General features: G+C 35.1%; 1 protein-coding gene across 2 annotated transcripts in view; it reads right to left on the bottom strand.

Moving 5' to 3' along the window:
• The window catches only part of TBC1D32 (TBC1 domain family member 32), a 209355-nt gene that overhangs the window by 133082 nt on the left and 50237 nt on the right, over positions 1-26036 (bottom strand). For both annotated transcript variants that reach the window (XR_008662516.1, XM_055310422.1), the window contains exons 13-18: positions 24848-24988; positions 22412-22504; positions 20100-20242; positions 16249-16376; positions 4358-4559; positions 3710-3792 (exon numbers count right to left, since the gene is read on the bottom strand). Coding sequence is in view for 1 of the 2 variants with exons in the window: in XM_055310422.1 (XP_055166397.1) it covers positions 3710-3792; positions 4358-4559; positions 16249-16376; positions 20100-20242; positions 22412-22504; positions 24848-24988 (790 nt within the window). In the remaining variant the exon portion in view is untranslated. The remainder of the gene's footprint in view (positions 1-3709; positions 3793-4357; positions 4560-16248; positions 16377-20099; positions 20243-22411; positions 22505-24847; positions 24989-26036) is intronic.

Below are 26036 nucleotides of genomic sequence, written 5' to 3' on the forward strand. Positions count from 1 at the left end.
AAACTTACAGGTTGCATCCCACAATTCTGAAAAATTATACAGAATTGACATAATTTACTTTATCTCCTCTGCCATGATCTTAGCATTTAATTGTTTCAATTATAGAAAAGACACTGTTTCAAAATGGAAAATCCAAGCCATTAAATTTGTTTATTGGTGCTGGGATAAGGGTATTGGCAACAAGTACACAGTTTTGTTAGCTTATGAGAACTGGTCAAAGACTCCTCCTGACCCCCAGCTTTACCCTCTAGTTTTCTAAAGGCCCCTTGATTGGTTGGGGCAGATTGGGCACATTGTTTTCCCACTGATTATATTCTTCTCTTTGGTCACCCTAATGATGATCCCACATGGTTTGTCATCACTATTAATCAACCAAACCAGCATGGTAGAAATTTCAGTTGGGGCTACAATTTTAGGTCTAGATTTAAAAGACACCAAACCCCTATGGATGACTACATAAAAACTTCTATCTTCTCTGTAATATAGTAAAGCATCAATAAATGGAAGGGGGGGGGGGAATTTTTAACATATGCTATCAGAAAATAAAAGCTCAAAATACCTAACAGTCTATCAGAGGCTCAAAAATATGAATTTTAGCAACCTAATTTTACCTTTATCATTTCAGTCTTAGTCTTACTGTTGGTGTCATTATTTAGAAACTAGTGTCTAGAGGTAGGAGAAGTGTTATTAATTTATTCACTTATTCAAGAAAGGTATCAGGAATGGGAGAAGATATTTGCAAATAATATATCTGATAAAGGGCTAGTGTTCAAAATATGTAAGAATTTATACAACTCAATAAACCCCCTCCCAAAATATTCCAATTAAATAATGGGCATTAGATGACAAGACTAGACATAAAAGAAGACATACAAATGGCCAACAGACACACGATGAGATGTTCAACATCAATCATCAGGAAATGCAACTCAAAACCACAAGGGGATATCATCTCACACCTGTCTTAATGGCTAAAATGAAAAACATAAGAAACAACAAGTATTGGCAAGGATGTGGAGAAAAAGGAATCCCTGTGCACTTTTGGTGCAAACTGGAGCAGCCACTATGGAAAATGGTATGGAGGTTCCTCAAAAAATTAAGAATAGATCTACCATATGATCCAGTAATTCCACTGGAATAGTACTTAGCCACAAAAGAGAATGAAACCACACTCTTGGCATAACATGGATGGAGCTACAAAATATAATGCTTAAGTGAAATATGTCAGCTGGAAAAAGACAAATACCATGTAATTGCACACATATGTGGAATTTAAGAAACATAACAAGAGCAACAAAAAATGACAATTCAAAAAGCAGACTCTTAATAAAAACAAATGGTTACCAGAGGGGAGGCAGGTGGGGTTACAGGTGAAATAGGTAAAGGGGTTTAAGAGTACACTTATTGCCATGAGCACTAAGAAATGTATGTATGTATGAAATTGTTGAATCACTATACTGTATATCTAAAAGTAATATAACACTCACTATATGTTAATTATACTGGAATTTTAAAAAAAAAAAAGTAATCTCCTATGTACTGGCATTAAGATAGTCTAGTTAACTGACCCAGATGGTTTTACACTCAATTTTACCAAATTACAAAGGAACAAATGTCTATCTCATACCAACTTCTCAACACAGAAGAACAAAAGACATTCATCGCTCTATGAGCTAATTTAATTTCAATGATGAAAATGAAATCAACAGTTCTGACTCTATATTATCAAAAACTCTATTAAATCTTTTGCTTCTAAGACATTACTATCATGCATTGAGGGAAACTCCTCTTTCCCCCAGAATCAAGATTCTACATGGAGCACATTCCCCAGTTTCACACTGCTTGCCCCTCCCCACCTACCACCTACTCACTTACTCCTCCTGGAAGAAAGGACTCCAGAGACCTGAGGAAGACTTAAGCATGCCTGCCTAAGTAATACCTCTCTCTTAGTCTACTTGTTTGTGATCCAGCTACCTGTAGGAAGCACACACTCTGCTTTCTTTTACTATGTAGTTAAGTTTGATCTTTGTAAACTCTGCCTTAGAGGGAAGCCTATGGCCATCCACTGCCAATTATGACAGGAGGGTAAATCTAATTCTTGAGATCTCAAGAGGCCTGTATTATTCAGTGTTTTGATTTTTTTATTTCTTTATCACTGTTACTTGGTTCACAACTCAGGAGGGAATAAGTGGCATGTAATTTATTAGCTTCTTCACACTCTAACTTCAGAATCTAAAAATATTACTGAGAGTAAAGTGTATTAACTACATTAATCATGTTCCCTCTTCAAGCCTATTGACCATACTATTTCTTCCATCTAAAATAATGTTCAGTTTTTAGTCAGTTAACAACTGTTCTGTTTAACTTAGCGTAACAACTTCTTATGGAAAGATTTCCCCCACAAGTTGCTTTCCCAATGGACCCATCATAGCCCCATCATATAAACTTAGCATACTATATTGCCACGTTGTATTTATTTGTATTCTAAACTACACAATAAGCTCTTAAGGCATACAGTTATCCTCAGAAGTCAAAGCACTTGGTCCAATATACAGCTGAATGAATTAGAAAATGAATGCATGCAAAATGAAAAATAACAAATCACAAAACACCTCAAAGAAAACAGATCTAGGGGTGCCTGGGTGGCTCAGCTGGTTAAGGGTCTTGGGATCCAGCCACCTCAGGGTCCCTGCTCAGCGGGAAGTCTACTTATCCCTCTGCTGCCCTCCCGTGTGCTCTGTCTCACTCTCAAATACATAAATAAAATCTTAAAAAAAAAGAAAAAAGAAAAAATAGATCTAAAAATTACCTCAAAAATTGCAGAAATTGTCTCCCCTCCCTCCCCACACACACACAAATGGTAATAGATTTAAATTCATGACAACTATCAGAAAAAAGTTACAGCTGATTTTTTAGAGGAGAATTAACTATTTGTTGAACTATTACACTGTTAACGAAATGAAAAAGGCTTTTTGTTGGACCTCTTTAAACCATGCCTACCTGAAATGTTGATATTTAAATTTTTCTTAAGAATATCCCTTAAAGTTCTATTATCTGCTTAGAGTATGCCAACAACTAAGAAGGGAATCCTGGTACAAAAATCACCAGATCTTAATTTTTTTTAAATATTGTTTTTCCCTTATTAATCTGATCCCATGTCCTATTGGTATTTGTGAAAATATATGGAGACATCTAAATTAAAAACTGTGTAAATACTGATTTAAATTATTTTCCAATGCCAAAATATAATTAAAATCCATTCCCACACATTTTGAAAAATCATAATTTAAATATAAATAGACTTCATTGGCATTTGAAAACACTTTATTACTACAGGAATTCCCTAGTTAGCTTTCCAAATTTAGTAGTTGATAATTCTCCACATTTTCGGAAACACTACACAGATCCAATTTCTTAACCCAAAATATAAACACAGGATAAAGCACATATAAAAAATAATGCTAGATTAAAGGTACAAATGTGACATAATCTCTAACATCACCCCTAAATGTAATTTTTCTTAATCCTATATGTATACAGTTACCTTCCTGTATATTCTTTTTTTCAGATTTTATTCCAATCCCAGTTAATTAACATTTGATATAATAGTTTCAGGTGTATTTTTGCTACACTATTCAATTACATTCTTATTTTTAAATTATTTCAGTAAATGTAGAGAAAAAGATAAGTTTAGTCCAACTGTGCTTACATGTTTTGGGATTCCTGGCTTATCGAAGAAACAGAATCCGAGCCTTTTACTGGAGTAGGAATTCTTTCTGATAGCAAACTTGTCTAAAATATAACAGATTACATTATTTTTCATTGATAGCATTATTCATAAGATCTCATGATACATTTTTACAGTTGATCCTTAATATGATTAAAATTAAATTACCTTCAAATTTTAAGTTATTTTGTTTTTAATTAAATATCACATAAAATATTTTATAAGGGAAGTATATAAGTATGGGGGAAAGGCTTATTAGTTCACTGATACATACTATTTGACTACTGCTACAGTTTTTTTTTCTAATACATAACAAAACTCTAGCTGTCTGTAAAAATGCTTAGAAATAGCTTCGAAAGAACAAAGTCAGTTTATGCAAAGATAATCTATCTAAAGCCTCTCCTACCAGAAGAAAAGACTTTGAAGTGCTCAGTTTGTCCTAGAACTTTGTCCTGGTAGGAGATGAGGTGAAGTCACCCTGTACCAAATTAAAAAGCATTATGTTCCCTAGAGTACTGTGATGCTAAAAAAATCATATTTGCCCCAGTAAGAGACTCTAACTGCATTACAACAGTGACTATCTTTGAAATAAATATTTGCAGGGAGGATAAAAAGCTTGAAAATTCTTACCTTCTTCCATGCCTTTGCTATAGACTCATGCAAACTATAAGGAATTAACACCTGCAGGCCTTCACATGTACCATATATTTGACGACACACAGAAATAAAAGCTCCTTTAACCACAGGCAACATTTCCAATCCAGAAAAAATAGAGATATCTTCATCAAGAAGCTTTTTCGAAAACTGGGCAATTATATGAGCACCTGTAGGACTAAAACATGATAGACTGAAAGTGACTCCAAGGTTAAAAATCACAACCTCTTAAAGTACTACCAAAAAGTCTAGCCGTATCACAAACTTTGCATTTGCTTGGCTCCCCTTTAGTTCTCTAGCTTTTCTCTGACATGTCAATATTCCTGTTCCCGCACATGTACAGATAAATAATGAGGGCACACTTAACTATCCACATACCCCTCCATCCAATTGCAACAGTTACTAACATTTTGCCAGTCTTGTTTTACTGATTCTCTCACCTCCCCCTCTGCCCACCTATATTGAAATATTATATGCTAAATCCCAGATATCCTTCTGTCCACCTCTACTGGAATATTAAATGCTAAACCGCAGACATCATCTTACCTAGATGTATACTAGGTATAACTAACAAAAGTATAATTTTTAATATTATCTGATAATCCACCCATATGAAGATTCTCCTGTCTTAAGGTGTTCCTTATAATAGATATGTATAAATCAAAATTCAAACAAGTTTCATAGAGTGCTTTAAGTTATTGTGATCATTTAGGCTCTCTCCTTTCTTTTTTACCCATGCCATTCTTTATGTGGATAATTGCTTCACCATGGTGTCATTTGTGTTCCTCTACTTCTCCATATTTCCTATAAATTGATAATTATATATAGGGGCTTAAAGTTCAATTTATTTTTTCTTGACAAAGACAAAATAACTTCATTGGTAGTTGCTGTTGTGTACCTTGTGCTATATCATATCATTAGATACATATCTGGTTTTCCCAATTTTAATGGTGCTAAAAATCAACTGGTCAGATGGTATGAGCCTGAATTTTCCTGTGGGAAGTCCTCCCCCATCAAGCCTTTTACTTAATGGTTTTAGCATCAATTCATCATAATCTCCTACATCAATTATTTTATTAGGAGTTACCAAATGATGATTTTCTAGTTATTCTACATTAACTAAAGTTTTTCTATGAAGAACTTTATCCTCAGTAACTTAATAGTTACATTAAAATACAGTTTGCGGGGCAGCCTGGGTGGCTCACTGGTTTAGCGCCGCCTTCAGCCCAGGGCGTGATCCTGGAGACCTGGGATCGAGTCCCACACTGGGATCCCTGCATGGAGCCTGCTTCTCCTTCCCCTTCTGCCTGTGTCTCTGCCTCTCTCTCTCTCTCTCTCTCTCTCTCTCTCTCTCTCTCTGTGTGTGTGTGTGTATGTGTGTGTGTCTCTCATGAATGAATAAAGTCGTTAAAAAAATTTTTTGTTTAAAATACAGTTTGTACAGGGGTGCCTGGGCAGCACAGTAGGTTAAGTGTTCTATTCTTGGTTTCAGCTCAGGTCATGATCTCAGGGTCAGGAGACAGAGCCCCACATTGGGCTCCATGCTCAGCAGGGAGTCTGCTTGAGATTCTCTCTCTCTCTCCTGTCCCTCCCACTCATGCTCATACTTGTACACTCTCTAATCAATAAATGTTTTTTTTTAATTGTTTGTATAGGAAATAGAAAAAAAAGAATTTGAACATTTTTCATTAATTTGCGAAATGATGAGTTGGTATCCTCACAACCTTAGTGGATAATTGACAAGATTTTCTTTTTTAAATTTTAGTGTTTTTAAAACCATTTTTGTATGCTTTATGTATGTCAATCACTAAAGTCATTTTTTAAAAAAGATTTTATTTATTTATTCATGAGACACAGAGAGAGAGAGGCAGAGACACAGGCAGAGGGAGAAGCAGGCTCCCTGAAGACAGCCTGATGCGGGACTTGATCCCAGGACCTCAGGATCACAACCTGAGCCAAAGGTAGATACTCAAACACTGAGCCACCCAAGTGCCCCTACAGTCATTTTTTAATCCTCAAATTATCCATCTTAAACCAGTAAGAGGCCCCTTCTGGTAGCCTGGGATACTTCTGACACTATGATTTTAGTCTTAGATAACTTCCTCACTTTCTAGAATGGTAAGATATCTCAGGATCACCTTATACATTTCCTGGCCCAGTTCAGAAACAACTACCTTCAAGGATCCCTTCCTCCTTTTGTAGGAAACAACAACCACAACAAAAAATTAGATATTTAGAGACCACAATCTGGGTGCCAACTCAATGCTAAGAGATTGTCTTTACTTCTAGGCCTGTTCAGCAGCAGTTCTAAGAAAAGTATAAGTAAAATGAGTTAATACTTTTATTTCCATTATAAATTTAAAATTCAAGTTTCACTTCTTTAATTCTATATTCTAGTTCCTTATGATGCTAATCACTTGCTTCATTTTGGAATACGCGCTAATAGTTTCAAAATACATTGAACACAGTTTTAGATCACTCTGAGAATTCTTTTTTTCAAACATAAGATATATCCACTAGAAATGTTCAAATCAGATCACTTGAAGTAATTTTTTTTCCTCTGCATAGGCAGGTTACTTACTTGGTAGTTAAATTCACTTATTTACATTTGTTTGAATTTCTTTTAAATTTGAATTTTTCTTTTTGATTTTACTTTTACATTTAGCATGTGAAAGAGCTACAGGACTCCAAAGTCAAATCTAGATAAAATCAAGGCATAGCCCTGTATATCTTATATCTATACCACCCTACCCACATGGTTTTCTCCCTTCTTCTAAAACTATTACTTTTTAGTTTACCCTTTTATCACTCTTTTTGAAAAATATAAATATGATTTTGTTAATTCATATTCCCTTCTATTATTTAAAGGTAGCATTCTAAAACATTTTGCGGTATTTGTTCACAAATATCCTGACAATAACTCCATAGGAATACATAAAAAAAATTCCATGTTCCCATTGCACTGTTGCCAAGTACTCCTTTGTGCAAACACAAGTTAATCAGCTTCTTGTTTTGGGGCATTTGGGAGGATTCCAGTCTTTTGTCAATATAAATAATAAAATCAGAAACAACCACAGCACAATAGGGATTCAGAAGAAATTGATATTTAATGTCTTAACTATTTAACTTCAATGTAAGGTAAACTTTGTCTAAAAAACTTAGAAATCTTCATGATGGGGGGAAATTGACTACATAATTAAATGTCTATATAGGAAAAATTTTTCAGATAAACCTCAAATAGGGAATAAAAAGAAACAAAAGGTTGGTCTTCTTCATATTACAAAAGGATTGTTATCTATATAGAAAAAGACTTCCAGTTGAGTATGACAGATTGAACACACACATTCACAACTGCACTCTCTTAAAACACTAAAATGCAGATGTAAAGGGAATTTTCAGAAGGCTTTCATAGCTGTCAAGGAGAAAAGAAAGGATGTGACAGTAACAATGTTTTGGAATCTAGAAAGTGGAAAGAAAGCAGCAGCAATTCAGGACCTGGAAAAACTTAATGATCAGCCACAATGCAGAACACAGGACAGAATTTATTTCATAGAAACTCTCAAAAAATTCAAATTGATGGTTTCAAGTATCTCTGGAATTAGGGGCAGAAGTGGGACTGAAAACAGAAGGGCTGCCTGAAAGTCAGCTTAAAAGAAGTCTGATCAGCTTCCCTTCCATATTCCACATAGTCAGCCCCATGCTTTCTTTTGGAAGGCAGGCAAACATTAAGAACAGTAGAGTACCACAGAAATTAATCAAAGCTTATGCAGGAAAACTTAGAAACCACTTCCCCCACCCAGTCATCCTCTCCCGCTAGGCTTACACTCTCTGCAGGCAGCTAACTATAGAGCCTTTTCTACGGAATCTGACCAGAACAAAGATTAAAGATGCCGCTATTAGAGATTCCCCCAAACAAATCCATGACAAGATCCCCCCACAGCAAAGGCCACAAGTGACAAGGTCCCACATTCCCACACAGTTTTCAAACAGCTATTTACTGACTTTTAAGTATTTGAAGAAATCTCTAATATAAAATCTGAAGCCAAGACAATATACAGAAAAGGCAATGTGGAAGGAGAAAAAGAAAATGAGAAATGAAACTTCGTATCTCCACTGATGTAAGAGAACTTAAACTCATGAAACAAGAATAAGATAGTAGAGTAAGAATGTTCTCTTAGAGAAAGCTTAAGAAATGTAAATCTTCTGAATATAAGGGCTAGAAAATAAAGCTGAGGAAATTTCCTAGACAGTAAAAAATTTAAAAAGCAAGTTCCTGGAGGATGGTCCAAGAGAGTGGTAAGAAAATCCTCCTCCTGGGGACACACCCAATCTACAGCTACATATGCTCATTTCCCTGTGAAAAAGATCTGATAACTTCCCACAACAAAGGATAAAAGGACCAGATCAAAACAGGTAGAAGAAGTAGAGATATAGTCTCCCAAAAAACACCCAACTCATGATGTGGTAACACACAAGAAGAAGGGATCTCACCAGACAGGTGCTTTTCTCAGAGGAGTAAAAAGTTGGTACCCCATATCAAGGCCCCCACTCCTGGGATCTACCACAGAGAAATAAACCCACAGAACACCTAACTTGGAAAACCAAAAAGGCTAACAACCAGAGGGGTCTTAAAGTGCTATAAGGAAACAGATGACCCTCTTAAAGGGCTTGCTTGTAGTTTCACTCCACAATCCACGAAAGAAACTGTAGTCTAGAAAGGCTGCTAGACTGTATATAAGGGAGACTCATTTGCTAATATGGGGACATTGGTTGGAAGGGAAGAGGACAGTTGAGATTCTCCTCAGAGACAGATGAGGATGACAGATGCCACAGATGCACTCTCCACATAGTCAGCTAGCAGGGCTACTACCACCTTGCTGGCACAGCAGGGGTGAGCTTTCATGGCACTTGCTGAGGCTGGTGAAGAGTTGTAGCACTCCCAACTCCAACGCTAGAGCATGAGCCCAAGCTGTCAGGGCAGTCTCCTGTTCCCAACCTAAAGCCAGTACACAAGGTACTCTCCTGCTCCATTAAGGAAGCCCGTGGATACATATACTCAAGACATTTTCCTGTTGTCTTTCTAAAGCTAGTGAGTATGCCTTGTTCTCTACACCTTCTACCTGCCTTTCTCAAGCCAACAGATGCACACAAACCACACAGGGGACACAGCTTGATCACCAGGCCCTGATGGCCATGAGGGCTCCAGAGCTCCATCAGATTATAACAACAGGAAAGACCATGCTTGGCAGGACGTCAATCCCAGAGCCCTACAAAACCAGCAAACTGAAATAATCCCAATCTTCCTATGAAAAAGGTCTATTTACTTAGCCTACAGCTTTTGCCTAAGGTATAGGTTTCAGGTTTCCCACACATCAAGGGGCTAAGGAGGCACTCCAAGGAAACAAAAACAGGGAAACACCATCCTTGTATACCCCCACCCCAGCCTCACTACAGCTTGATAAGACCTCCCAGAGAATATATTATACATTCATCTGGAACTCAGATTTTTGCAACTCACACCTCCCACAGGACTAAACATATTTGCACACTGTCAAAGCTGCTGCCTCATGACCTGGCTTCTAATCAGCTGAACTAGATGCTAAATGAGCTTCCTCCCCTTGGATCACTCATAGGCCTTGGCAAGCCTCAGAAAACATTATTTCAGCTCAGATCTTGATCTCAGGGTCATGAGTTCAAGTCCTATATTGGGCTCCATGCTGGGCATGGAGCCTACTTAAAATTTTTTTTTTTAAAAAAAGGCATTATTTTTTCTTTCCCTAAAAAGTTGACATCAGAAACATAAAACATCATGGTAGGGAAGTAAAAATGTAGTTTTGGAATATGTTCAAATTTAAGTTTCCAGCAATTTAAAATAGATAGCCATGTATATAGGATGATACATGTGAACCTTACAATAACCACGGAGTCTGTAATAAATGACAAAGAGAGGTACTACGTAATGATAAAGGGATCAATCTAACAGAAAGATATAATTTAAATATATAACCCAACATAGGAGCACCAAAGCATATAAAGTAAATATTAAGAGATCGAAGGGGAGAAACTGACAGCAATACAGTAATAGGGGATTTTAACGATCATCCAGACAGAAAAGCAGTAAGGAAATAATTGGATTAAATAATGCATTAGACCGGTTGGACATAACAGATCTATCTACACACACAGAACATTCGTCCAAAATTCAGAAAATACATTCTTCTCAAGTGTACATAGAACATTCTGCAAGACAGAAAAGCAGTAAGGAAATAATTGGATTAAATAATGCATTAGACCAGTTGGACATAACAGATCTATCTACACACACAGAACATTCGTCCAAAATTCAGAAAATACATTCTTCTCAAGTGTACATAGAACATTCTCCAAGACAGATCACATGTTGGGCCACAAAGCAAGTCTCAATATAGAAAACTGAAACAGGGCAGTCCGGGTGGTTCAGCGGTTTAGCACTGCCTTCAGCCCAGGATGTGATCCTGGAGACCCAGGATGGAGTCCCATGTCGGGCTCCCTGCATGGAGCCTGCTCCTCCTTCTGCCTGTGTCTCTGCCTCTCTCTATGTCTCTCATGAATAAATAAATAAAATCTTAAAAAAAAAACTGAAAAAAAAAACTGAAATTTCAAGCATCTTTTCCAACCACAATATTATAAAACTAGAAATGAATCACAAAGGGAAACTGGAAAAACTATAAATATGTAGAGATTAACATGTTACTGAACTACCGGGTTATAGAAGAAATCAAAGACGAAAAAAATACCTAAAGACAAATGAAAACAGAAATACAACATACCCAAATCTGGGATGCAGTAAAAGTGGTCCTAAGAAGGAAGTTCTAGCAATACAGATCTGTATCAAGAAACAGGAACTATCAAAGAATTTAACTTTACACCTAAAGGAACTAGCGGGAAAAAATAAAGCCCAAAGTTGGAAGAAAGTAATAAAGATCAGGTCAAAAATAAATCGAGACAAAAAGGTAACAGGAAAGATCAACAAAGCTAAGAGTTGGTTCTTTGAAAGATAAAACTGATAAGCTATTAGAGCTAGACTCACCAAGAGAAAGAGGGCACAAATGAATAGTCAGAAATAAAAGAAGTCAAAAATGATACCACAAAAGTATAATAGGATCATAAGAGACTACTGCAAACAATTATACACCAATATATTGGATAAACTCCTAGAAACAATATTCCAAGACTGAATCATGAAACAGAAAATCTGAACAAAATGATTGCTGAGAAGATTGAATCAGGATCAAAAACCCAGACAAGAAGGCTTCACTGGTGAATTCTACCAAACATTCAAAGATTTAACAACTATTCCTTCTAAATTATTCCCAAAAGATGAAGAGAAAGGAAAGCTTCCAAATTCATTTTATGAACCAGAACTACCCTAATACCAAAACCAGACAAAGACACCACAAAAAAAAAGAAAATTAAGGGCCAATATCCCTAATGAACATAGATGCAAATACTCTCAATATTAGCAAATTGAATTCAACAATACTTTAAATGTATCATATACCATGATCAAGTGAGATTTATTCTAGGAATGCAAAGATGGTTCAACATCCACAAATCAACATGATACACATTAACAAAATGAAGGATATATGATCATCTTGAGAGATGCAGTAAAAGCATCTGACAAAATTCAATATCCATTTGTGATAAAAACCATCAATTAAGCAGGTAAAAAGGGAACATATCTCAACATAATAAAGGCCAAAAATGATAAACCTGCAGTAAGTATCATACTCAATGGTAATAGCTGAACGCTGACAAGGACGTCCACTCTCATCACTTATATTCAACATAGTATTGGAAATTTAGCCACAGCAATTAGACAAGAAATAGAAATAAAAGGTATTCAAATGAAAAGTAGTAAGACTATCACTACCTGCAGGTGACATGCTGCTACATATGGAAAACCCTAAAGACTATCAAAAAATTATTGGAATAAAATAAGTTATATAAAGCTACAGGATACAAAATATGGAAAAACCTTTTGCAAATCTATATATTAATAAGGAACAAGAAAAATCCAAAAGGCAATCAGTCACATCAAAAATAAAAACCCAGAAATAAATTTAACCATGGAGGTAAAGACACATAAACTAAAAACTATAAAACATTGATAAAAGAAGCTGAAGATACAAATAAATGACAAGATATTCTGTGCTTATAAACTGGAAACTTATTAAAATGTTAAAACTACATATGGTAGAGAGTGAAGGCAATTCCTATCAAAATTTCAGTGGCATTTTTCCACAGAACTAGGACAAACAGCAATTATAAAGGTTATTACCATGATAAAAGCTATATACCAGACCAAGGTAGCACCAGTTTTTTTTTTTTTAAGATTTTAATTATTTGAGAGAGTGCACACAAGCAGGGGAAGAGGGACAAGCAGACTCCCTAATAAGCACCAAGTCTGATAAAGGGCTCGATCCCAGGACCCTAAGATCATGACCTGAGCTGAAGTCAGATACTTAACAGCTGAGTCACCCAGCACCCACAACACCAGGTCTTCAATAAACTCAAGAAAGCTTTAAAAATTTTTTTTCTTAAAGATTTTATTTATTCATGAGAGACACAGAGAGAGGGGCAAGGACATAGGTAGAGGGAGCAGCAGATTCCCTGCAGGGAGTCTGATGCAGAACTCAATCCCAGGACCCTGGGATCACAACTTGAGCCAAAGGCAGATGCTCAACCACTGAGCCACTCAGGTATCCCAAAAAGATTTTTTTAATAAAATTAAAATCAATGGAATTTGCTCAATATTTGAATATACAGAAAGATTTAATAGGAAAGACCATGTGGAGGATTTAACAATGAAGTAGAATTTAAGTATATTTAAAAATATGCTAAAGAAAATTATTAGCTCTCGAGAAAATAAGAAGCTGTAGGGAAAAAAGAGTAATCACATAGCTGGGCTGTAAAGATTGTAGGTAGATACAGTATGACCCTAATGAAGGATACTGTTCAACTATATTGCATTGATGGGCAGCAGGGGGCTGGGAGGGGATCCAGGTGTGTTTATGTGGGTGGTTGAGAGGGATAGGAGAGAGAAATCAAGGGATTATGCCTTAAATTAAAATCAAGTGTTAGAAGAATATTATCTAATGATCATCTAAAGCAGTCAAAAGTAATTGCCTTAGAGAACAAGAAGGAACTACTACTTTTGCTATTAAGCCTTGCATGTTTACTGTGTGCACAGATTTTCAGGTTGATTGAAAAAATGAAACAAATGGACAAATGATATGGAAAGAAACTCTGCTATCATAAAATGAACACAGACAATAACCATATCTCCATAAGAGCAATAAGATGCTCAAATTCAACTAGAGTCAGGTCAGTATGGATCAAAACAAGATCTTTCACCTATTAGGTTACCAAAACATTCCATCACCTGATACTGGTTAGAACAGATTTCACAAAAAGCTTTCAAAAATTTCAATCAAATAAAACCTACAGCTCAGTTTGGTCAAACTAGCCATATTTCAAGCTCTTAAGAGCCACGAGTAGCTAGTGGTAACCTGACCATGCAGATGTAGAACATTTCATCATCCCATAAAGCTCTACTGTATGGAACTATTCTGGAGAAGGGAATCCTGAGAGGCTAGGCCTGGAGGTGGAAGCCAGATATGACTAAGAACAGCCATGTAGTATCCAATCAGACAGGTGGCCAAAGTTACTGAAGTCAGCAGTCTGGACCAGAAGGGCCCCTCCCTCACTGAGCCATAGGATCTAGCACCTAGGCTTTTATTCCCTAGGCAGGAAAACCCAGTCCACTTGACAAGTTTGAAAAAAGTACCAAACCAAGGCCAAAAATTCTTAAAAATTAAAAATGACTGCCAAGATAAATTTAAGAACAGCTTCTTTGAGCAAAACAAAGATTAAAATGGAAAAGCTAAGGGATGGTCACTCCTCTAAATGCAACATCTCATTCACAGATGCACCAGAAAGAGAAAGCAGAAGAAGAAATATGATCAAATACACAACAGAAGCAAAAACCCCTGTGCCAAAGGATGCAAGTCTTCAGCATAAAATTGCCTAACTAATGCCTTAAAAGTTCCTAGAATAAGTTACACCCTCATGAAACATCAGGTTCTAGAAACTTTTAGAGGCAAAAAAGAAACTTAGACATAGGACTTGGCAATACTAGATGTGGGAAGACAGTGTAACCATATTTTCAGTCTCAACTGAGTAAAGCTACATTCTGAGCCATAAGACCCTTATATTAAAAAGAATATATATCATACAAAATGTACTCTCAGACCCATAAGTACATAGGTCAAAGAAGATTTTAGAGAAGTTTAAAAATAATTTGAAGTGAAAACAAAAATACAACTTATCAAAATCTGTAGGATGCAGCAAAAGCAGTAATTAGAAGAAAATTTATAGCATTGAATGTATATGATCAGAAAATAGGTCTAAAAATCAATAATCAAGGCTCCCACATAGGAAATTAGGAAAAGAACTAAAACCAAATGAAATAAAAAATAAAAACAGAAATCAATTAAGTAAAAAACAAAAATAAAATCAACAGAGGAAAAAAAGTTGTTCTTTTAAAAACATCAATAAAATTGATAAGCTTCTAGGCAGGTTAAAGAAAAAAAAATTACTAGTATCAGAATTCAGAGAGAGAATCATTACTAATCTCATGGACAATTAAAAGGAATCAAGGAATATTATGAACAATCTATATCCACTAAATCAAGATCAGACAATGATATTACAAAATATACAGACTGATATCTCTCATGAGCATAGACATAAAAATCCTCAACAAAGAATAGCAAATCAAATCTAAGAATGTATAAAAAGAATTATATGCCATAACAAAATGGGATTTACTTTAGCTATGCCATGCGGAGTTCAATATTCAAAGATTAATATAACCTACCACAATCAACAGGATTTTTATCTTTATTTTTTTTCAAAATTTTTATTTATTTATGATAGCCACAGAGAGAGAGAGAGAGAGAGAGAGAGAGAGAGGCAGAGACACAGGCAGAGGGAGAAGCAGGCTCCATGCACCGGGAGCCCGACGTGGGACTCGATCCTAGGTCCCCAGGATCGCACCCCAGGCCAAAGGCAGGCGCTAAACGGCTGCGCCACCCAGGGATCCCTCAACAGGATTTTTAAAAAACACTTATTGCAGCATTATTTATGGAGGCAAAATCCTAGATACAACCTGATATCCATTAATAGGAGAAAAGTTTGAAAATATTATGGCAAAATCATATCAAAGTACTACTGAGCTATTAAAAAGTGTTTAATTCTGCACTCATCTAGGAAGATGCTGATGATTACACATAATAAAATTGAATATTGTATATGCTATTTCTATAAAGAGGAAACAAAAATTCTGTGGTTATGAATATATGTTTGATACATCATTATGATGCAGAGAAAGTCTACAAGTATAACCAAAATGTTATCATTGGTAACAGTCAGGAAATAGAACTTAGCCAGGTAAAGATGGAAGATAGACAAGTTAGCTTTTCCTTTGTGCACCTTTGTGTGATTAAACTCAAATCAATTCTGGATGGCTTTAGAAGTCTGAAGGAGTCCAAGAAGCAAAAACATCCTATCTAGAGTGAACCCTCCTATTTTTACTTTGAAGTTGCTCACATCAAGGCCTACTCTGCCTGCATAATCCATAATCCTCGTTACTACTTCAACCTGAATCACCTAATACATTGTTAGAGGCTGATCAGGAACCTAACTATCTAGAATAGCTATCTTGATTTTCATTATTAACATGCTGAATGACATTTTAGAATCTTTGAATCAGATCGAGGAAATATGCTAAAAATTCCACAAGTTTAAAGCATGGACACTACCTTTTTTCTTCAGAAGAGTTCATATTTTCTCCATAAAGTAGCAAGGTAAGTCCTTCTTCTACAGAGGCAATCCTTGCCAAAATATCAGCTATGTGAATTAAAGCTGTTTCAGAGCAATTTGGAGCAGCCTGTACATTAAAAAGATAACAAATCATATAATTTTATGACATGCTAACATTTCACAGACTAAAATTTTAGGGTTGTAGTGTAGTCTAATAAAGCTATATTACCACAACAACAAAAAAAGTTAATGATTGTTTGGCTGCAAAGTACATCTGAATGATATGTGTCATTATGTTATATTCACTTACCAGCACAGTTGATGAGGCAGATGCGTACAGATTTTTTACTCAAACCAGTTACTGTTTATAACACAGCAGAGAGAACTGCTGTTCCCATTACAGTTTTATATATAGTTCTGTTTGACAAATGCTCCTCTATTTCCAGTTTGCCCTTTACTTTCCATTCACTGGTTCCTGAGTATCCACCCCAATTTTATTATACATGGTTTCTAACACACTGCCATCATTTCTAAGGAACACTATCCCTTCCTGCAATTGGTTGGGTCATGAGTTATAGGTCTGAGTAAAGACAACCAATTCATGAGATAGCCAATAGCAAATGATGTCATCTAATGGGGGCTGAACCAATCATATTTCTTCACTTTTAATTTTAAGTGGCAATACTATAAAATAGCCTTGCCAGTATTTAGCAAATTAGTACAAGCAAATACTAAAAAACTAGAGTGATATTAATACTGGCGCCCATCTAGAAGCCTAACTCTACTAGAGTTTCTGTTCTTTCTGAGGCCTACTTATCTGTCTATACCTGCACAGCTGCCAATACACATATGCTCTATAAGAAATCTAAGTATCTATGCTTTGCAACCAATACGTCCTAAGAAATTCAGTGAGTTAACTAATGAGTCAGGCATACTTACCTGAATATTTCCTTATTATATGAGGCTTTATTATACAGTGTATTACTTTCACATTGAATACCTTCCTTAAAACAACTTCTCTGCCTGGAATACTTTCCTTCTCTCATACATTCACTTTTTTAAACCTTTCTATTCCTCATCCAGTATTTTAATAGTCTGCCTTTCCTATTAGAATAGGTTCCTTTAGAGCAAAGTATAAGTCTTAAGTTCTTCTATATTTCAAACCTAGCAAAGAGCCAATGATACAGTAGTGACTCAATGGGTGATACTCAATGCTTTAAGATTAAATACGGAATGCCTATTATGTGCTAGAGGGCTGTTTCTTTCACTCAAGAATAATTCCAGCATAATTAGAGAAGTAGATAACATGGAAATATAGTGAAATAAACATAACTTTTCCAGGAGGACTAGGACAAATTTTCGAAGAAAAAATAAAACTATGGCCTGAAGAAAGGAATTTTTCACTTAGACCAAGACTTTCCAGGGTGGGAAAAGTATGCAAACATAGGGAGATCTTATAACCTTGTTCAAAAAATGCAAAGAATCTGTTATAAATGAAATACATGGGGTAAAATAGGAAAAATATGTAGAATATAACAGAAAAGTTGATAAATTTCAGACTTTTTAACTAGACATTTTCATATAGCAGGCAACAAGCAGAAAGTACTGTGAAAGCCTTAGTGACGAGACAGCAGACAGGCCAGAAAAGTGAAAGACTAAAAAAATAAAATTATTTCAATATTCCAAGCAAGGAATTATTAGAGCTTAAATAAAATCAGTAGCAAACGGGATTAAAAGACATACATGGATCTAAGAGAGGCACAGGAGAATAAGTTTATAGGACTTAACAAATCTATAGGGCTTAATTATAAACAGAATAAAGAAAATGAGGAAGAAGCCTAGATGAACAGCATTCCTACTCATCACACAGGGAAATGTGATGAAGAAGCAGAGCAGGAGCAAAAAAAAAAAAAAAAAAAAAAAAAAAGAGAGAGAGGGAGAGAAAAGAAAAGAAAAGATTTGAAAAGTGACAAATCAAAAACTATTGTTTTAAAAACTGAGTTTGATTTGTTCGTGGAATAACTCAAAAAGGTGTTCAGCAAGCATCTAATGACAAATCTGGAGCTAAAGAGATCTAAATTTAGAAGTTAACTACACATCTAATTTTCAGAACTGGAGGAAGTCACCTAGGAAATGCATACTGAGAGAAGAGTGAACCAAGTTGTGACTCAAAGGGGAGCCCTCATAGGTGAGAGAAAAAGAATGCTTAGAAAGGGAAGGTACAGGGATCCCTGGGTGGCTCAGCGGTTTAGCGCCTGCCTTTGGCCCAGGGTGCGAACCTGGAGTCCCAGGATCGAGTCCCGCATCGGTCTCCTGGTGTGGAGCCTGCTTCTCCCTCCTCCTGTCTCTCTCTCTCTCTCTCTCTCTCTCTCTCTCTCTCTCTCTCTATATATATATATATATATATATATATATATATATATATATATATATATATAATGAATATATAAATAAATAAATCTTTAAAAAAAAAAAGAAAGGGAAGGTACAAAATATATAGGAATTCAGGAAAGCCAGGTAAACAATTTTAGAAGTTGTCTACGGTGTTACGATAATGGTCTCTAAAGTGGTTACTAGTTACAGGTGTAGCAAGTTACAAGCAACAGCAATCAAAGCAGCATCAAGGATGTAATGGAAGTAAGATGATAATGCAATGTTTTGAAACATGACAGAATAGAGGGAGCCAGGACAACTATAGAGGGACCCAGGACAACTACGGCAGTCATGCATAATTAAAAGCTTATCATTAAAAAGATCAGGTATTAGGTGGTAACTAAAGATGTGCATTGGATGATCAAGAGCTTCTTTTATCCCAACTATGAGACAGATTCAGGTATATTTATAGATAAAGGAAAGAAGCCACAAGAAGATAAAAAGTTAAATATATATGAAAGCAAAAATAAACAACTCTGAAACAAAGTCCAAGAGCACATTTCTCAAACATGGTAAATGGTTCATATTTCATATTACTATTGACATCATGGCATTCTATTATATTAAACTGTATTAGGAATTCTGTTGGTTCTTCTCTATTATCTTCCTAAGGTTAACCATGAAATCAAAATTATCTCCCCTTAATTTCCTAGAATTCCATACTTTGTACCACATTCAGATAAACGCTGTTTTCTGAATGAGCAATGAATAATGACCATATGATGGTGTGAACAGCTGCCCAGCCCATTAAGTGGAGATGAAAACAGTAAAAATACTACAAAACACACACATGGAAAGGCAAAACCTTTAGCCTATTAAGATTTAAGTCATTCCCCAAAGCTTAAGTCGTAGAAATGAACAGACAGCAGTGCAAGTAGTGTTATCAACTCTGCCACCTATTAAATATCTTCTGCCCTTGAGAAATCCACTTCTTTCAGCCTCATTTGTAAGGATTAAATTATATAATATAAAGAAACAGGCCATACAAACTGTAAAGAGACATAAACATCCCAGTTCTGAACATACGTATAAGTTTTTTTCTAAAAAACTAGTTCTTCATACAAAACAGAGTTGACTTCAGAAAAATAATGTAAAGGCTATAAAATTACTATTAAAACAAATAAGAAAATTCACAGGATTTATTAGATGTGCAAGACAAATATCTTAATAACTTCTCTCAATCCTCAAAATCATAGGAAAAAAATTTTATGTATTGTCCCCCTACATTGTCAATAACAAATCAATTGACTACATAAACTATGATCTAACGGTAAATAAAAATCTATGTCGGCATAAAATACATTCATACATGGAAAGATAGTATAATAACTATTTCAAATACATCAAATTTAGAAACAAAGTCCCCATGAATATTCTCTAATACCCAATTAAGAAACTCTCTTTAGTAAATACCAACCTTGGTTTCTTTCATTAAATTATGAATAGGCTGAAGAAGTGCCTCAATCACAGTATTATTATATAGGCATTCGACTGCACACTCTTTTTGATCACAGAGTATCTGAAGAACTTCAGTCACCATACTTGCAGGAGAGTAATTATCTGATAAATAAGTACTTTTAGAAATTAAAATGTTAAACATTAAGAACTCAATATATCCTCAATATATTTATGAGTTAGCCATTGTTGTTCTAAAAAAGCTCAATATTAAGGTTAAATAGGTAAAAAAAAAAAATCATACAACACATTGCCCAAAAGATGAGGTATTGTTAAATAATAACCTGAAATTTACGGGGAAATCAATCAAGCTTAAAATATACTCAAGTCAATTTTTTAAAAAAGTAAATGACAAATCTGAATGCTGAGAAACAACAGATCATTCACTGTTTGACATTAAGTCACTGCTTAACAGTGAAGATACAATTTGAAGCAAATTTATAACTTTTCTCCTCCCAGAAACACTTACTCGTATTCACTTTTTCCTTTTCTTAAAATATGTATTTGGGGCACCCAGGTGTCTCAGTTGGGCATCTGACTCTTGATTTCAGCTCAGGTCACAACCTTGGGGTCATGAGATGGAGCCCCACATTGGGCTCCACACTCAACAGTGAGTCTGCATGTGTTTCTCTCTTCTTCTCCTTGTGCCCCGCCCCCAGCAATTGCATATACACGCAGGCACACACACTCTATAATAAATAAATAAATCTTTAAAAAATATATATGTATTCAAGTGTTCGGCCTGGTAGAAAATGAAAGTAAAATAAATGATGGCCAAAAAGGCAGAAAAGATGAAAGCTCCTTTAAGACTAATATACCATTTTTTGTATTACCATAAAACTGGTGAAATGAATGAGCATTGTAAAGACTTTCTTTTAAAATATATATAGGAAAACACAAATATAAATAAATGTAACACGGAATAGTCACTAAAATCAGTGTGATATTTTTGGTTTCATAAATTGACATATTTTCAGGTTATTTGACCTAATACACTCACAAAATAGTGTTTTACAAGAAAGTAAGGAATCAAAAAAGTTAGCAGCTTATGGTCGTAAAATATAATATTAAGAGTAATACCAAAGTTCTTAATTTAGCTTACATTATTCTATACTCCAAGAACACACTAAGACTTTAAGTCAATACTTGACAAAAAGAAAATGGAGAAAAAAGTGATCTCTTCAACCAGTTCCAGACCCTCTTTGCAATGAGAGATACTACCAATGAGCATATGTCCATTCATTCATTCACCCATTTTTTTATCTACTTTTGAGTACCTACTATGTGCCAGACACTGCACTAGTACTATAATAGAAGTAACTAAGACAAAGAAAATTAAAAAACAGTCCACTAGATGGTAAACCAAGACACTGACACACAATTATAAGAGGGAACATTTTTTACAAAGGAAGCATAGTATGTTATCGGAGCATATAGCAAGAGGACCTAAACTACATATTTATACATGGAAATGCTATAAAGGCAGAAAGAAGTTTAACAGCCATTGTTAAGACTAATAAGCTGTTATAATTACATAAATAAAACATGCCGATTGACAGATGGATATATCACTACTATTTATGGCCAAACTACTTTTTTTCTTTAATTCACTTGAATTCTTCTCAGAATTTTGCCAGCATTTCTAAGATAACTTCCAGTTTTAGAACACTATGAATCTATAGAATATGGGAGTGTTTGTTATTAAAATGTTTTACTTTGTAAACTTTCATTAATATTCAGAGGGAAAAGTATAAGTTATCTTTTAAATGTTAATATTTTAAACTATTTTTTATAAGCTAGCCAACTGCTAAAGACTAAAAGTCATTATACTGAAAAACATGAAGCTTTTGTTTTTGCCTTATTCTTTAATGAGAGAGGATCTGAAGTTTTGGATGTGAGCTAAAATAAGCAGGCTGATCAAAACATCAGGCAAGTATAAAGCATAAAACTGCAAGAAAGAACATATTACTACCTATCATTCAAATTTCCCTTAATAGCATTTCTTAAGAATATCTTGATCTTAAGAACATTAAAATTCTCAGCAAAATTGATTCTACATAAAAGCTAGTAAATTGGGAACATCTTAAAACATCAATGAACAAAAATAAATTTCATGGTTTACTTCTAGGACCAATGTAATTTGTTATGAATAATATTGCATCTTAGGAATCCTCTTTACCAAACTAGGTCAGTCACTCAAAACATCTAGACAATGGAATATTAAGTATTTTTAGATGTTTTCTATTACACTATTTAAAATAGAAGCAAAATTACCTAAATGTGCAGCTGATGTCATCTTTGGACAACTTGGTGAGTAATAGATAAGTTGGGTAAACAGAACCAGAAGATCTGTAAGGGATACTAAATCTTCGAAAAGGAAAAAAGAAGATTATTTTCTAGTATATACTTAAAACTTAGAAAAATTTAACTGAGCTTCCCATTCTCCCGATTTTTTAAACACTGTGGTAAAATTAGGGTGAAGGGGGCTGGAACCCCAGACAGAGGACCCCATGAAAACAAATTAGACATGGGAAGTTAAAAGGTGGCAAGGACAGTAATGTCAGCAGATGTTACACACAGGTGTAACTTTACCACTTATGGTGGACCCATCAGTTGATATAAACCTATGACAGGAAGATCTAAGAATGTCATCAGGGCTGTGAGCTTATTAGAAACGATAAAATTCAGGCTTATATGCTGTTCCAGCCAATTTATCTAAATGGAAATGTACAAGAGGTGTCAAATTTCTTCTAAGAAATATTTTAGGCTTAGTAGCCAAATTATTTGTTTCTGTTACAAATACTTAACTCTGATGTCATAAAGTTACAAAACTAACTTTAGTAACAGTTACTAAAGTAACTATAGGCAATTTACAAATGAACAAGTATGGCAGTCTTTCAATAAGACTTTACATACACCAAAATTTTAATCTTATTCCACATGTCACAAAATAGCTTTGTAATTTTTTCCAGCAATTAACTCACAAGCCACACAAACAGTACCAGATTTGACCCATTGGTTTTAATTTACAAACCCCTGCTGCAGAATCTTTACATCAAGATTCTGGTGAAAACACGTGAAACTTAGAGGTAAGTGTTGACTTATGTTAATACCATAGAATACGGCTCCCAAAACTGAGTTTCGAGATGACCCGTGACATTCAATAGGCCAAAAAGTTGATGTTAAAAGTCAACATAAAGTGCTAAATTACAGATGACAGACATATAAACTTCAATTCAATACCTGCAATAACATCACAAATATTTATTAATCTATTTCTGTAAAGGTCAACAATATCTTATAAAATGGCAGCTCTTTTCTTGAAAGTCTACTCTAAATGCTCATTATGCCTAGAATTACACAATCACAGGATATACAAGTACATAAAACAGTTTTTGTTACGGAAGTCACAGCATAAATGAGGAGAAAGACTTAAGTAAGACAACTAGGAAATAGCACAAGTGTTCAAAATGAAGACACTCCATAACATGATTGGCAAACTATAGCAATTACGGCCTAATTATGGAAGGACTGCAAAATAAAAGTGTTTTGTTTTACATTTTTAAAGGTGTGTAAAGAGTGTCAAGGGTCCCCCAAACCATACCCAGACACAACGACTGGTGAAATCCAGAACAAACCAGGTACAAGTGTCCAAGGGTCCTTTCCCGGTGAGTCACACAAAATACACTTAATTCTTCTAGCAACAAACTGTGACAACACATGTGAAATACTGGCTACCAAGAAGCTCCTTAGAGACTCTGTGCCCAAGATTTTTACTGGGGGCTGATGACATAAGCACTTTCTGCCTACCATATATCAAGATTTCAGGCTCCCAGAAGGAAAGCAAGTATTCAATGTAAACTACGCTGTGTGTACAACTTTGGTAGGCCTAGTGAACCACTCTTATCAGTTCTAGGAGGAGCGAGAAATCCAAGTTTCCAGATGCCAGCTAAACGTAACCTTGCAAGCAGGCCTTCCTAAGGATAACAGTCTCATCATGCCTGCTGTGATAACTCTTTTGCTCACATGAATACACAAATACAAAGGATATGCAACAGAGACAGTGTGTGGCCCACAAAACCAAAAACACTTACTATGGAAAAAGTTTGCTGATCCCTAGACTGTATTTCTAGTATAAATTTAAAGTTTTAAGGGAGGCAAAAAAAATAATACTATATGCTGAAATTTGATGGGGGAAACTCTAAAAAATAGGACTTAGGATAACAATAATATATCAAATGGTACAAGGCTTGGCAGTTTATAAAACAGTATTCTGACACTTTATCTCTGATCACCACAAAAACTGTATGAGCTCAGTATCAGTGATATTATTCCATTTTTGTAGATTAAAAAAAAAAAACAGTTAAGTGATTTGCCTAAAAGGTCACAGTCAGTTTATAAGGGAACTATAATTTAAATAAGGTCTTCTAGTTCTGAATCCAGATCCAGATTGTTTAGTATGTCTAGGATTTTGAGATATGGAAAAATAAGGAAAGCATTAAAGGCTGGATGAATAGAAAACATACAGGAAAAAAGCACATACTGATAAAAGCAAATATAATACTTCAATGTGTACAAGCCATCAGTAGACTAAAAGGTATGTCAACTAAATATCTTAGAAGAGATCATGCAAAACCTCCAAAGTTTAGTAATTCATAGCACACAAATCTTACCAAACTGAACATACTCATTTCTCCTAATTGTACTTACCTTTTCTATTCTTCAATTTTACGGGAAATAGCCGTCTGCCCTGTGTATAAATCAATAATCTTCCTAAAAGGCACAGTGAGTGAATGAAATAAATATATTGTAATTCTTGTCCTGAATAGAAGAAGGTTTTCTGTTTATTCCCTTAAAAGAGAAGCAAACAAATACATTTATCTTAATGTTACTATAGTTTAGATAGTACCTATCTTCATTTCCTTCTGAATATTAAACAACGCTACAGTCTGTAATGAAGACTCTGTTGGTGTTGGGGAAAAAAAAAAAAAGAAGTTAATTATCTTTCCTAAGATCCTGTAACACCTAAATAAATCTCTGGGGAAAAGCATTCATCACAAAATTTAAGCTCAGGGAAAAGCATTCATCACAAAACTAAGTATTCGTTCTAAAACAATGTAAGATTGTCAGAAGTATTTGTTATTAAGAGGAACTTCAAAAATAAGGGAGGAAGTCAATAGAAAATATTACTGTTTAATTCTACCCATTAAAAGTCAATACTATAAAAGACTGTATTTATAACCATGTTAGCAAATGAAATTAGAATCTGTAAAGTATATACACACCTAATATATACCATTCATCCATACATTCAAGATCTACTGAGAACCTGTTTTATATAAGACCATGAACTATTTGCTGGTGTCAAAAACCAGTAAGAAGCATGAAACTGGGCTTCCAATTCAGAGTATGGCAATTAGTCTGGTATGACTAAAACTGGAGGAAGACAAGTGGCAAAGACAAGAGGGTAGAGGGTAGCAGGGGCAGACCACAGAGGACTAAGCTGCAGAAGGAATATGGATTTTATTGTAGAGGTGACTGAAATGATATTAAAGGGTTGTAAGCACGAAAGTAATCAAATATGCATGTGAAAAACTAACCTTGATGGTAGCATGGAAGAAGGTAAAGGCCTGAAATAAGACTAAAAAGATCACAAGCAGGGGAGCCCAGGTGGCTCAGCGGTTTAGCACCTCCTTCAGCCCAGGGTATGATTCTGGAGACCCCGGATCGACTGCATGGAGCCTGCTTCTCCCTCTGCCTGTGTCTCTGCCTCTCTTTCCCCTCTGTGTTTCTCATGAATAAATAAATAAAATCTTAAAAAAAAAAATCACGAGCAAAAGCACAGCAACAAGAATGGAGAAGAACAAAGAGATATTCAAGTGCCCATGGAGCAACTCAG

Source organism: Nyctereutes procyonoides, unplaced genomic scaffold, assembly GCF_905146905.1.
Source record: "Nyctereutes procyonoides isolate TBG_1078 unplaced genomic scaffold, NYPRO_anot_genome, whole genome shotgun sequence".
NCBI classification, from domain to species: Eukaryota; Metazoa; Chordata; class Mammalia; order Carnivora; family Canidae; genus Nyctereutes; species Nyctereutes procyonoides.